The following is a 13,755-nucleotide window of genomic DNA, read 5'->3' as shown; positions in this document are numbered from 1 at the left end:
TTTTTTTGGCCAGGTCAGGTCTTAGTTGCGGCACGTGGGCTTCTCTCCAGTTGTGGCGTGTGGGTTTTCTCTCTCCGGTTGTGGCACTCGGGCTCCAGGGCGCGTGGGCCCTGTAGGTTGCAGCACGTGGGCTCTCTTGTTGAGGCGCGCAGGCTTAGTTCCTCCTCAGCATGTGGGATCTTAGTTCCCTGACCAGGGATTGAACCCACGTCCCCTGTATTGGAAGGCGGATTCTTCACCCCTGGACGACCAGGGAAGTCCCCCATTTTCTCTCTTTTATTGGCTTATTTCGATTTTACCAACTCTCTCACTGATGTTCCTTTTCTGTTCCAGGATCCAACCCAGGATCCTATGTGGAATTTAGAACAAATCTCTCCCGAAGGAACGACTGTAGCCACGGCCTGTCGGATGTCAGTCCATAACTCACTCAGCAGCCTGCCTTGGAGTGAAATTCAGCCCTTCACACGCACGGTCCTCAGAACACACACCTCCACTTGCCCGTCTCCGTGCTGTGGTCACTTTTGTTTCCACATGTTCAAAATCCCCAACACACATTATTAGTTTTGCTTTCGACAACTGTTTTTTAACGTTTTAAATATTCTTACTTGGTAAAATATATGTAAAACTTACCGCTTTAACCATTTTTAAGTGGCCAGTTCAGTGGCATTAAATGCATTCACGTGGCTGTGGCACCAGCACCACCATCGTCTCCAGAACTTTTCATCTTCACAAACTAAAACTCTGCTCCCGTTCAACACTCACTGCCCCTCCCCCGGCCCCACCCTTCCCCTGTCTGTCTCCGTGAACCCCACGGCTCTAAGGACCTCACAGGAGTGGAATCACACAGGACCTGTCCTTTGTGACTGGCTACTTCACCTGGCCTGACGTCCTCAAGGTCCATCCGTGCTGCAGTCTGCGTCAGGATCTCCTTCCTTTTTAAGGCCAAATCATATTCCATCGTATGGATGGACCACGATTTGCTTATCCATTCATCCCTTCGTGGACACGTGGTTTGTTTCCACATTTTTACTCTTGTGGACGCTATTGCGATGAACACAGGCGTACAGACGTCTGCTCGAATCCCTGCTGGGTATTTGCCAGAAGTGGGGTCGCCAGGCCACGTGAGCTCTACTTTTCAGTCTCTGAGGAACAGCCATTCTGCTCCAGAGGCCGCGTCACCCTGCATCCCCACAGCAGTGCACAGGGCTCCCGGGTCCGCACAGCCCCGCCGGCACTTGTTCTCTGTTGGACAGCAGCCCCCTGCCGGGTGTGAGGCAGCATCTCCTGTGTAACTGAGCTGTGTTTCCCTGAGCATCTCTTCACGTGCTCCCTGGGGTCGTGGTCTGCAGGTGGACACTGGGACGGAGGCCCAGGGCCTCTACAGGAAGCCAGGTGAGAGGAGGTGACCCCACGATAAGGGCTCGTGCTGCTCTCACACGGCCGAGCCGGAGAGGCCTCTGAATGTTCTCAGCTCAGGAAGACCCATGGGGTCACTTGCAGCCGCCCCCAAGACCTCATGCCTCCCTGTGGCCCACCCCCGCTCCTGCTTCAGGGGTCCTAGGCTCTGCACTTGGGGGCAAACCCCACCCTGGCCCAGACCCCTCCAAGAGTCAGTCACTTGACCCTCCAACAGTGGGTGCCCCCGCTGCCCACCCCAAAGAACCTCTCTTCTCCTCCAGGGTTTCTTGGAGGGGCTGGGGCTGACTACCCACGGATTCACCCTGAGGGCCTGGGCCCATGGCGCTGCAAGGACCCCGCGCGTGGGAACCGGGCCCGAGACCCAGGTGAGGAGGCCCCGCGCAGGGCTGCGCCCCTCCCTTCCCCCTCTCGTCCACTCCCCTCCCTCGGGCCACACGGGCTGCACCACCCAGACGGAGCTGGCAGGCAGGTCACCCGGGGCCCAGCCACCCAGACAGCGGCGCACGGCAGTGGCGTTTCAGGAACAGCCTGGGACGCGGCCACACCCCCGAGGGGCACTGGAGCCCCACCGGGGCTCACACGCTCTGGACTTCAGTGTCCCCACCTGTCAACGGGGCGATTGGCAGCACCTGGCATGGAGCTCAGGGCGCTGCCAGGTGGGAGCCGGGCAGACCACGGGCCCCAGGGGCGCTGACGAGTGAGTCCTCTTGTCCAAATATAAAGGGTTTATTCTCTTCTGTGGTCAGGAGAACAAAATACAAAATAGAAAGGCTGTCCCTTCCCGCCCCTCCCCCCAGTCCCTCAGCGTGGACGGCGGCGAGGTCGTCCAGGCAGGGCTGCCGTCCTCTCCTGGCCTCAGGCCTCGAACATGGCGCAGCTGGCGCACAGCACTTTCTCGTGGAGGTCACTGCAGCTGCGACACCGCGAGGTTGGGGGAGAGGAGCTGGCATTAGGGCTGAGTTCCACGGGAGCTGCCGACCCCACCTGGTCCCTCGACTTTATCTGGAGGCGGGGCCGTTGGCCCAGACAGAACCAGTTAAGAAGAGGCCCCACTGCCGCAGGGGGCCAGGCCCACAGGGCCGGGTCCTTGGAGAAGGACACCCGCAGAGGGGGGCGGTTCGAGGGTCCGGGGAGAGGCTGCAGCACGGAACCCGCAGAGTGCGGGACTCCAGGAGCAGACCCCCGCGGCCTCCCTAGAACCAGCCCCCCCGACAGGTATCTGCCTCGAGCACGAGGGTAAACGTCTGGGGTGCTTGCTGGAGCCGCCCTCACAGACTGACAGCTAAGGAGCCCCCGGGGCTCAGCCCAGGTCTCACGGCGGCCAGGTGTGCAGTAGGGTTGACTGGCCCCGGATGGCTCACAGGGGCAGCAGCTCAGGTAGGGTAGGGACATGGCAACTCAGCGAATGGCAGGGGACACGCGTCGGGAGACATGCTGAAAGGAGACGGCAGCACGACTGAGGTGCAGCGGCAAAGGGTCCACATCCAGGGCTAGGAGCTTGGCTCCAGCTCCTGGCGGCGATGCCCCACCCGCGGCCGTGCCTGACCCTGGGGACGAGGCAGCCACCAGGTGCGGGCAGGATGCCCGCTTCCAGGGTGGCGCTGAAGCTCGGAGGCCTGAGGCGTGGCCTCCAGAGGGGACCCCGAACGTGTCGTCTGTTTCTCACCCGGGTCAGAGAGCCCCGCCCGCCGGGGCCCGAGAAACAGGCAGGTGCGCGGCGGGCTCCGCGGGCGCTTGGGGGCCAGGCAGCAGACAGCAGGGGCGGGGGGGGGGGCTGCCACGGGGGCCCCTGAGGATGCGGACGGCCCCGGGGAGGGAAGCAGCTGCCAGGAGGTGGGGCGCCCACTTGGCCCCTCAGCTGGCCCGTGTGCTGTGCTCAGCTCCCCCTCCAGGGAAAAGCCACTGGCAAGGCCCTGCCCGTCTCGGCTTACATATAAGTAGGAAGAAAAGAAAAACTGAGTTGGCAAAATCAATAGAAAGAGTATTCCACACTCATGACTCGCCCAGCACCTGACCCCTGAACTGGCCAGCACGGGAGGCCCACGCCTGGCCTCCGTCCTTCTGTCCAGCGCGTCCCAACCGTGGAGCAACCCACCTCTCGGGAGGCGTGTTTTTAACTTTCCACGGTTGGGATTGGTTTTTTTTTTTTTTTGGCGGTGGCGGGGTGAGTTGGTTTTAAAGGCCATTGGGACTAAACTGGTTTGAGATCTGCAGAACTTTTCTTACGGGGCACTGCCCATCCCCACCCGTCAGCCGGGAGTGGCCGCTGGGACGAGGACAGCACCCGAAACCTCCCGGGCAGGGATGGGGTCCACCGGCTGTGGCGGACACGCTCACCCAAGCCACGGACAAACGCTTGTTTTCTGCCCTCACCTGTCAGGTGTCCTCCGCTAATGAGCGCGCTACACAGGAAGGCCACGTGAGGCTTCCTGATGGCAGGGCTCAAAGGACTAGAGCACAAATGGTCTGGGACAGACCACAGACAGCGCAGAGCTGACCTACAAGGTCTGGACTTCCTCCAGAAAGGATCTCAAGGTCTTGGAAAAACTCAAGCTGAGCAAAGCATTTACTGGCATCACATCGTCCCACCGGGCAATGTGGGATGGGCCTGCCGCCCCCACTCCCCGACAGGGCCCGCACTCACTCCACGAGGGCACACAGGGCGCAGGCCACTGCCCCACAGCCGCAGCAGGTGCGCACGCAGCGCCCGCACAGGGCCCGCTCGCACTGGCCACACGCCGCCTTCCCGTCCACAGCCCGCACACACGACGAGCAGGCTCCCGATGCCGCCATGGCTGGGTCTGTGGGGAAGAGACACCCATCAGCCCAAAGGGGACCTGGAGCGCTGGGGCTGGGGGCCATCCTCCCTCCTGCGCCTGACTGACCACTAGGTCCTAAGACGATAACCTGTGCATAAGCCCAGCACCCAGACCTGTTCACCAGGGAGAGATCCCAGCTGGCTTCCGTGACTCCCACCTACAATTCCCACCACCCAAATGTCGGTACCTAAGGGTCAGCCCTTCTCCTGACCGCCTGCATCAGAAGTCGCTAGGCCTTCGTCCCTTGTGTGTCTCACAGCTGCGTCTCACAGGGGTCCCTTTGCCCCACCCAGACCCGGGGGCGGGAGAGTTTTTAACCAGCGACACAGGTGACAGTCTGAGACGCACACCACACTGCACAGGGACCCGAACAGGCTTTTCCCACCCAGCCAGGTGGGACTCTGTGGGAGAGCTTCAGGTGGAAAGCAGGCAGGACACCCAGAAGGGTCACCCAGAGGGGTCTCTGTTCCTTTCTGATCCAACAGTTAGAAGCTGTTTGCAGCTACCAGACGTGGATGTTGGTGACAGCAGAGCCTCCTAATGTCAGGAGCCTGCAGGCCCTCGCCCTGTTCATACTGTCAGACTCGGGCCCGGCCCCCTCCAGCCCAGGTAGGAAGAGCCCCTGCCACATCCCGTCCTTAGCACACAGCTGGGAAGCGCCTGCCGTGGGCCTCACTCACCAGCTTCGGAGGCCCGGGCTCGACTCCTGGTCAGTCGGCCGTCGGGCCCGATCAGCATCTGCCCGCGCGCGGCCCGCGGGGCGTCGGTGGGGCCAGGCTTCGGGGACTCCGGGGTGTCGACGATGGCGCAGCCTTCCTCCCACGCGGGGTCCATGCAGGCCTGGGCCCCGCGGAAGAGGAGCTGCGTGGTCTTTTCTGCGGAGGCAACCATTTCCCCGCTTATACAGCTGCAGCACGGAAGCACCTGCATGGCCACCTTGTCCCTCGAGCTGCGCGTGGCCGGGCCTCTGGTTACCCAGCCACCCCAGAGCACGCTGCTCCCTGGTGAGCTGGGTCCCACCCTGACCTCCTGCCTGGGCTCAGCGGCCACCTCCTCCAGGAAGGTTCTGGACCCTGCAGCCCCACCTGGGCTCCCTGTGCTATCACTCTGCTCATTTTCCACACGTGTGGCCTCACCTCCTTGCTGTTCGTCTCCTCCCCAGCACCCACAAGCCGGCTTTATCCAGCAGACGAAGCTCTGCGCTGTGGAGTGCTAACTAACGCACAGCCAGAGACTCAGAGCTGAGCCCACACCCCAGGCCAGCACGCACCCCTTCACTTACCACGGAGCTGCTAGCAGAAGGCATGGCAGCAACCAGCTCCGAACAAGGTACCCCAGAACTTTCCAGAACTCTGTGGGCCCTGGATACCCCCCCCCCCGACCCCAGAGCTGAGGTGGTTTCTCAGCAACCAGAGCAGTGGCTTTCCATCAGGGCACCGGGGGCTTTCACAAGGTCAAATGCCAGGCGCCAGCCCCAGAAATGCTTTGTTTGTGGTGTTCTGCCCTGTCCCAACAGAGCCAGGGTGGAGACCTTAGAAGCTGTTGGTGCTAAGTGAAACCGACAGAAACACACAGTTGGGTAACTCAAATGGAGTGGCTGCTGACAGCCCCGTCACACCCAGTTCCTCCTCCTCCAATCCCCCCCACCCCCACTTATAATAGGGTGAGACTCGGGGGAGGTCACGTGGTGAGGCTAAGACTTATCTTCAAGGGCCTGTGGTCCGTTCAAGATAAAGAGACCAGGATTCAGGCTTGGAATTCATTACACACGAGCTCACGCTGGCCTATGTCCTGCCCTTCTTAGATGCCCAGGGAGCCTCGCACTCCCTCTGTGACGGGGCCCTGCGAAGGACAAGCCCCTGCAAATGCTCCAGAACATCGTGGTCAAGAGCTAGACTGACTTAGCCCCCATTTATTTTTAATTCTTCTGTCTGCAGTGTGTACATTTTTTGAAGGTCCTGAGAGGATAACACTTGCAGTCTGGCCATAGTACTCACAGCTTCACTCACTTTTATCACCCGCACGGCCTCGAAAGGCATTTGCATTTGCGACCCTGCGTGCGCAAGAACAGAAAGGGCACAGCAGCGGCTGGGGAGCAGCAGGACAAAGAGAAGCAGGGTCTCCCCAGGCTAGGCGCCTCCCCACAGCCCTAGTGCACGGCAGCACCACTCAGTCACAGACACCCAGGTAACCATCTGACTGCTCCACACGCACAAACCTCGTGCCTCCAGCCACTAGTTAAGGTGAATTCCGCTCTGTAGTTACCCCAGGATATTAACCCCACCAAAGCGATGATCAATAATATCAATGCGCCCAAAAACCTGCATGAAGAAGCCAGTGTCCTTACATCTCTGGAACTGGACACTCCAGCCACAATGAACCGGACAGCACTCTCCGGCTTCCCGGCTTTTGCATAGGTTGTTCCCTCTGCCTGGAATTCCCTTCCTCTCCCTCTCTGCCTGCCTAACCTGAAGGATTCGCCTTCGACCCTGTTCCTCCACGAGACCTCTGACAGCCTGCAGGTGGTCCTGCAGCGACCCCTGCCTGCCCTGATGACCTCTGGAGAGTCCTTCTCTGGCTGGCCCCCCAGTAGGCAGCAAGACAGGGTCTCCCGCAGCCGCAGCTCCTGGCAAGGAAGGCGCGCTCCACAAACGCCTCTCGGGTCAGAACGGGTGCTTCTACCGGCTTATTCCACAGGGACATCCCACTCCCCGGCCTCTCGCTGGGCTGGTCAGACCAGGGCTGGCTCCTGCGCGAGTCCAGCATTCCCAAAGGACAGAGCCACGCCTCGGCCCCACGCGGAGGCCGCCTGTTTCGGGAAGGTGGAGGGCGGGTACAGGTCGTGGACGCGGGCGCATTCACAGCGCCCAAATTGCTGCTCCCAAACCCGGCCGGGCGGCTGGCCCCGGCCCCCGGCTCCAGGGCGCGCGGCCTGCGGAAACCGCCTGCCCGACCCCGCTACCCCTCACTCACCGAAGATCTCCCGCGTGAGGCGCTCGGCGCACACGCCGCGACTCAGCTCCCTCCGGCCCACACGCACCTTGAGCTGCAGCGGGGCCGCGTCCGCGAAGGGGCAGCCCCGCTTGGGCATGGCCGCGGCCCGCAGCGGCGCAGCTCCGCGGCCGCGCCTCGCCTGCCCGTGACGTCACAGCCGTGCGCCAACCCCTGCGCGGGGCGGGGGCGGGGCTGCTGCGCGGCGCGACGCGGGATAGGCCCGGGAAGAGGGCGGGGAGGGGCGGGGCTGCTGCACGGCGCGACGCGGGATAGGCCCGGGGAGGGGGCGGGGCTCGTGGGCCGGGAGGCGGGACTCGGAGACGCGGGAAAGTCCGGGAGAGGTCAAGGGTCGGAGTGGGCGCCCCGGGGGCGGGGAAGCGGGAGGGCGGTGTGGTGCGCACGCGCCGCAGGATGGGCTGGAGGCGACATCGGGGGCGGGACTCGTGTGAGGGGTGGCTCGTGATAGGTCGGAGGCGACATGTGGGAGGGACTCGTACGAGGAGGTGCGGAAGGGAAGGGCGTCTCGGCTGTTTTATTTTTTTTTGCGGTACGCGGGCGTCTCACTGTTGTGGCCTCTCCCGTTGCGGAGCACAGGCTCCGGACGCGCAGGCTCAGCGGCCATGGCCCACGGGCCCAGCCGCTCCGCGGCATGTGGGATCTTCCCGGACCGGGGCACGAACCCGTGTCCCCTGCATCGGCAGGCGGACTCTCAACCACTGCGCCACCAGGGAAGCCCTCGGCTGTTTTAAATTTTGCTCCCCAAACAACTCTCGAAACTGGTTATACTTCTCCGTTTAAATCACCCAAAGTTCGCGGATCATTCACTTTTCTGTAATTCTTAATTTGGAGGACTGCCCCGCCCTCACAAGTGGAGAGTGCCGCATGAACGCACTGGATACACGTCACGGGCCGGGTTTCGGGCCCTGCTGCGTCATGCGGGGCAGGCCTGACGTAATGTCGGGCTCTGACAGAGCCGTGCGGCTCCGGCCCCACCTCGGCCTCTGCCGGCGGCCTACCCGCCCGACCCTCGTCCTGTCCGCTGCCCCCGGGGTCGTCCAGCCCGTTCCTCTGTCGCCTGGATTTCCGCTGACAAGCCGAGGGCCTCCGTCTTACAGGCCACGCCCCACGCGACACACCCCTCACGTGACACCACCCCCACGTGATGCACATCACAGCCCAGGACACCCGCAGGGATGGGGCAGGGCCAGCCTCCTGTCCACCTGCCCGTTCCCGCCAAGCATGGCGGCTCTAGGGAGACCAGGCCGAAAGTGGGGCTTCGGCCAGCGTTTCTCCTGTTGCGTGACCGCATGATCGGGTACTATACCCGTTAGCGGTCTGCAGTCACTGTGACAAAAAGACGCTTGACTGGTTTTATCCCAGAAATAGATGAAATTCCCAGGAGTATTGTTTTTAATCTTACAGGTCTTGGGAATTTTAAAAGACTTCTTTGCGTTCGGATTTGAAACTGCCTTAGGATCGTTTAAGACACAGTAGATAGATGCAAAACATTGTGATTAAAGGAGGATCTTGTTAGCTCTTCTATTTCAACCTAATTTTAATTTAAGAAATATTTGTTGAAGGCCCAGTCAGTGCTGGATTAGTTTTCTAGAGGTGCCGTAACAAAGCACTCAGGCTGAGGGCTTAAACAATAGACATTTACTCTCTTACAGTTCTGGAAGTTGGAAGTCCAAGATCAAGGTGTGTGCAGAGCTGGTCTCTCCTTGGCCTGCAGACAGCCGTCTTCTCCCTGTGCTCACGTGGTGGTCCCTCTGTGTCCTCGTCTCCTCTTCTGATAAGGACGCCAGTCAGACTGGATTAAGGCCAACCCATATGACCTCTTTAAAACTTAATTACCTCCTGGTTCCTCAAAAAGTTGAAAATAGAACTGCAATGTGATCCAGCAATGCCGCTTCTGTGTATACAAAGGAATTGAAATCATTATCTTGAAGCGCTATCTGCACCATGTTCCCTGCAGCATTTTTACAATGGCCAAGACATGGAAACAACCTAAGTGTTCATCAATGGATGAGTGGATAAAGAAAATGTGATATTTGGAATATACATATAATGAAATATTATTCAGCCATAGAAAAGAAGGCCATTCTGCCAGTTGCAATAACGTGAATGAATCTGGAGGACATTTTGCTAACTGAAATAAGTCAGAGAAAGAGAAATACAGTACTGTATGATATCACTTATATGTGGAATCCAAAATCATCAAACTTGGGACTTCCCTGGTGGTCCAGTGCATAAGACTCTGTGCTCCCAACGCAGCGGGCCTGGGTTTAATCCCTCGTCGGGGAACTAGATCCCGCGTGCACGCCGCAACTAAGAAGTCCGCATGTGGCAACGAAGATCTCGCATGCCGCAACTAAGACCCAGCGCAGCCTAAGTAAGTAAGTAAATAAATAAATATTAACCAAAAAAAAATCATCGAACTCATAGAAACAGAGTAGAATGGTGGTTGCCAGGGGCTGGGCTTGGGGGAAATGGGGAGCTGTTGGTTAAAGGGTACAAACTTCCAGTTATATGGTAGATAAGTTCCAGGGATCTAATGTACAGCTCAGTGACTATAGTTAGCAAGTATTGTGTACGTGCAGGTTGCTAAGAGTAGATCTTAACTGTTTTCACCATAACAACAACAACGACGACAAAATGGTGATTATATGAGGTGAAGGATGTATTATCTAACCTTATTATGGCTTGCAATATGTATGTGTGTGAAATCATCACACTGTACACCTTAATGTTGTAAAAATTAAGAAAGAGAAACCTCCTTTAAAATGGAGTCAGAGGGAATTCCCTGGCGGTCCAGTAGTTAGGGCTTCGCACTTTCACTGCAGAGGGCTTGGGTTCAATCCCTGGTCGGGGAACTAAGATCCTGCAAGCCGCATGGTGTGGCCAAAAAAAAAAAAAAGAGTCAGGAGGCCAGAAGAGGGAGCAAGCATGCCCTACTGAACTACATTAATTGCAGACCCAATAGAAAAAGAGTACCTTGCATCTACAAAGAAGAAGATTACTACTTGACTACCCAGCAGGAGGAAGAATTTCTCCTTGCCCGACAACAGCCCAGCCAATAAGAGTCTGTCACAACTCAGCCAATGAAAGACCACTTACATGTCAAACTCCCAGTTTCCACCAATGGGTTCTTTGCTCAGACTAGCCCCTTCCATCTCCTCCTTCTCAAGAGTTTTCCCTCCTTTGTTCTCCAGACTTGCCTGTGGTTAGCCATAGATTACACGTCCCGAATTGCAATTTTTTTGCCGTTCCCAAATAAACCCATTTTGATGGTCTCTTTTATTGTTTTAGTCAACAGTGTACAATTAAGGTGTACATTATATGTCAATTATATGTTCTATATCAATTATATCTAAATATATGTCAGTTATACCTCAATAAAGCTCCGGAAAAAATGACCTCTTCAAAGTCCCTACCTCCAAATACAGTCCCATTCGGAGGTACTGGGAGTTGAGGCACCAACATGTGAAGTTTAGGGGAACACAATTCAGCCCTTAATAGATACCGCGCTCTGTGCTAGGCCCTTAGGGGTGGTGTGGAGCAGAGCCAGCGGGGTCCCTGCCCTCTGGTGGGACAAATGTCACAAAAGGGGAAGGACGGGAGCTGTGGAAGCAGAGTAAGGAGAACTGCCTTGCCCGGGGCGGGGCGATATCCCAGGAAAACCGAACTCATGCAAAGCATTTGCGGAATGGCATAATTTGGCCTTAGAAAGTTGGACATTCTGGAAGTGAATATGTGTCAGATGAGGAAGGAACATGCTTTCTGTTTTCCCACGAGAAGTGCAGCAAACTTCCCCTCCAACAAATGCACAGTGGGTAAGGCCGGCAGGAAACGTATTCATTAATGTGCTTCATCAAAGTTGCCTCGGGGTCCTAAAATTGTGAGTAATTGTCATCTCAGTTATGTAAGATGGTTGTATGGTTACTTTGAGTAACTTTTAGATTGGGGTATAATTTACTTACAGCGCAGTCGTGTGTATTTCCACCAGTGGACTGCCCAGATGGTAAATGTATACAATTCTGCCAGTTACGATGACCCTGTCGCCCCTCCCCCGCCCCGGGCAGAAGTGACCATTGCTCTGTTTTCATCCCTACAGGGACGCTGCCGTCCTAGAACCTCACAGGCTCGGTCTTATTCTGCACGTGCACCTTTGTGTCTGGCTTTTTCCCTCAGTTCGCTCCGAGACCGGCCACCGTCCTGCACTCCTCAGTGGTCCATTCCTTTTGTTGCTGAGTGTATTCCGTGTGCGGATGGACCACAGTTTGTTCACCTGTCAACTGACACCTGGGCTGTGCCAGGTTTTGGCTCTGATGAGGGCAGCTGCTCTGAACGTTCTCGTCTAAGGCTTTTTCTGTACATTCGTGGTCATTTGTTGTGGGTCAGTGCCTAGGAGTGGAATGGCTATCTGATGGTAGGGTAGATGAATGTTAAACTTCTGAGCAAACCAGCAGCTTTCCAAAGTGTTTGGGAAAACACTTTTTAGTTGTTTTTGTTTTTTTTACATTTTGGCCGCACCCCGCGGCATATGGGATCTTAGTTCCCCGACCAGGGGTCGAACCCTTGCCGCCTGCAGTGGAAGCACAGAGTCTTAACCACTGGACCGCCAGGGAAGTCCCTGGAAAAACACGTTTTATCAAACAACGTTATCAAATCACTTACTTGTCTTTTATCCATGTATTGACCTGAGACCACTGTGAGCTCGTATACAATGGGGCTGTGTTATTGGTGCAAAGAAGAGAGGGCACCTTATTATAATTACTCAGACCCTCACAACATCTGATACTGAGAAAAAGGGGGCTGTGTGTTCTAACCCAACCCAGAGGACAGAGCCTCCCATCCCTGGGCCACACGGGAGTAGGAAGCTGGGGCCGGGGAAGAATGATTTCCCCTCCAAACTGGTGTCTTTTCACCTTGTGTAACACCTGCAGATACTCAAAGACATCGCCTGGGGCTGCCTCCCCAAGATTTTGTCCAGAGATCAAAGGAAAGGACAACTCGTATTCGGGTGGAGAATTTAGCAGCTACTACGTAATATAGCGGCTTTGTGCAGCTTTGTCATTTATGCAGGTTGAGCTTGCCAAGCCAGGGATGCAGCTTTTCATGCAGAATGAAATGATTTCTTTGGAAAATGCCTACTCTGGTTGATGGCCCAAAGCGTGCATCCCTCTGTCATAGCAGGATGGTCATCTGGTCAGGAGAAGCCTGACTGATACTGCCCCAGTATCCCCGGGGGCAGGGAGAAAAGCTGGGGCCCACCTCCTCTTTCCTTAAGAACTCACCCTGCCTTCGGCCTCTCCCTTCGCCCCTCTTGCTCTGTCGAGGAAGGAAATAATTCTTGGGAAACGCCAAGATGAGCTTCTGCTGGCGCTTCTCACCTGTAGCCCTGCTGCCCGAGGAAGCTGGTCCGCACGCATGCCCCTGACATCTTTCAAACCACTGAAGGCTGTTCTCGGCACTGTTTGGAAAAGTTCGCTGGCAGGTGTGGAGCCACACACCCGATCTGTGGCCCTTTCACCCAACATGCTGTCACATGAGTTTGGGACCCCGTGGTGCAAGCCAGTGACACCGGACCCTGCGGAACTGCCCGGGGCCGGCAGGGCCCATGGGAAGCAAGCTGAGTTGGCAGCGGCCCAATGTCAGTGAACCCAGCTGGCATCCTCAGCTCTAAAAAGCTAGGATTTAGGGCTTCCCTGGTGGCGCAGTGGTTAAGAATCCACCTGCCAACCCAGGAGACACAAGTTCGAGCCCTGGTCTGGGAAGATCCCACATGCCGCAGAGCAACTAAGCCCGTGAGCCACAACTACTGAAGCCCACGTGCCTAGAGCCAGCGCTTCGCAACAAGAGAACCCACCGCAATGAGAAGCCCGTGCACCGCAACAAAGAGTAACCCCCGATCGCCACAACTAGAGAAAGCCTGCGCGCAGCAATGAAGACCCAATGCAGCCAAAAATAAATAAATAAATAGTTAAAAAAAAAAACAACCTAGGATTTAAGCCCGGCAGATTCTAGGTCTCTCCATATGTATAATCCCTCCCCTCTCTGAAATGATACCAAAAGACCTGCTATTTTTCTAAACTTACCCCAAACTGTGAAGGGTTAAGGAAGCTACCACTCGGCTTCCGGTTGAGCAGAGACTACAGCAGGCTCTTTGCAGCTTCAGCCAGTTGAGAAGTGGCTTCCTAGCCCAGGGGACTCAAGAGGGATGGGGCCAGTGGCTGTTCCACCGAAATGGAGGGCACTGATGGTTGCGGGGAAGGGCTCGGGGTGCTAGGGTGAATCTGTTGAAGTGTTTAGTTCTGGAAAACCTGTTTAATGCCCGTGGTCTCTCTTCCCAGGGCTGGTTGCATTTTGTGGTCTGAGCAAACTCACGGCTTGGCTTCGTGACACGAAAATGTGTGTCAGGGCTTCCCTGGTGGCGCAGTGGTTAAGAATCCGCCTGCCAACCCAGGGGACACAAGTTCGAGCCCTGGTCTGGGAAGATCCCACATGCCGCGGAGCAACTAAG

General features: G+C 56.9%; 1 protein-coding gene across 1 annotated transcript; it reads right to left on the bottom strand.

The window, feature by feature from the left end:
* Positions 1-2,129: 2,129 nt before the first annotated feature.
* Positions 2,130-7,376, bottom strand: SIVA1 (SIVA1 apoptosis inducing factor). Its single transcript, XM_029239705.1, has 4 exons — positions 7,212-7,376; positions 4,919-5,113; positions 4,064-4,220; positions 2,130-2,332 (listed from the first exon to the last, which is right to left on the bottom strand). Exons 1-4 carry the CDS (start codon positions 7,327-7,329, stop codon positions 2,275-2,277), a joined length of 528 nt encoding a protein of 175 aa, XP_029095538.1. The 5' UTR covers positions 7,330-7,376; the 3' UTR covers positions 2,130-2,274.
* Positions 7,377-13,755: the final 6,379 nt, after the last annotated feature.

This window comes from Monodon monoceros, unplaced genomic scaffold (assembly GCF_005190385.1).
Source record: "Monodon monoceros isolate NGI ecotype Baffin Bay Population unplaced genomic scaffold, NGI_Narwhal_1 Super_Scaffold_21, whole genome shotgun sequence".
Taxonomy (NCBI): Eukaryota; Metazoa; Chordata; class Mammalia; order Artiodactyla; family Monodontidae; genus Monodon; species Monodon monoceros.
This window is presented reverse-complemented; position numbering and strand designations above follow the sequence as displayed.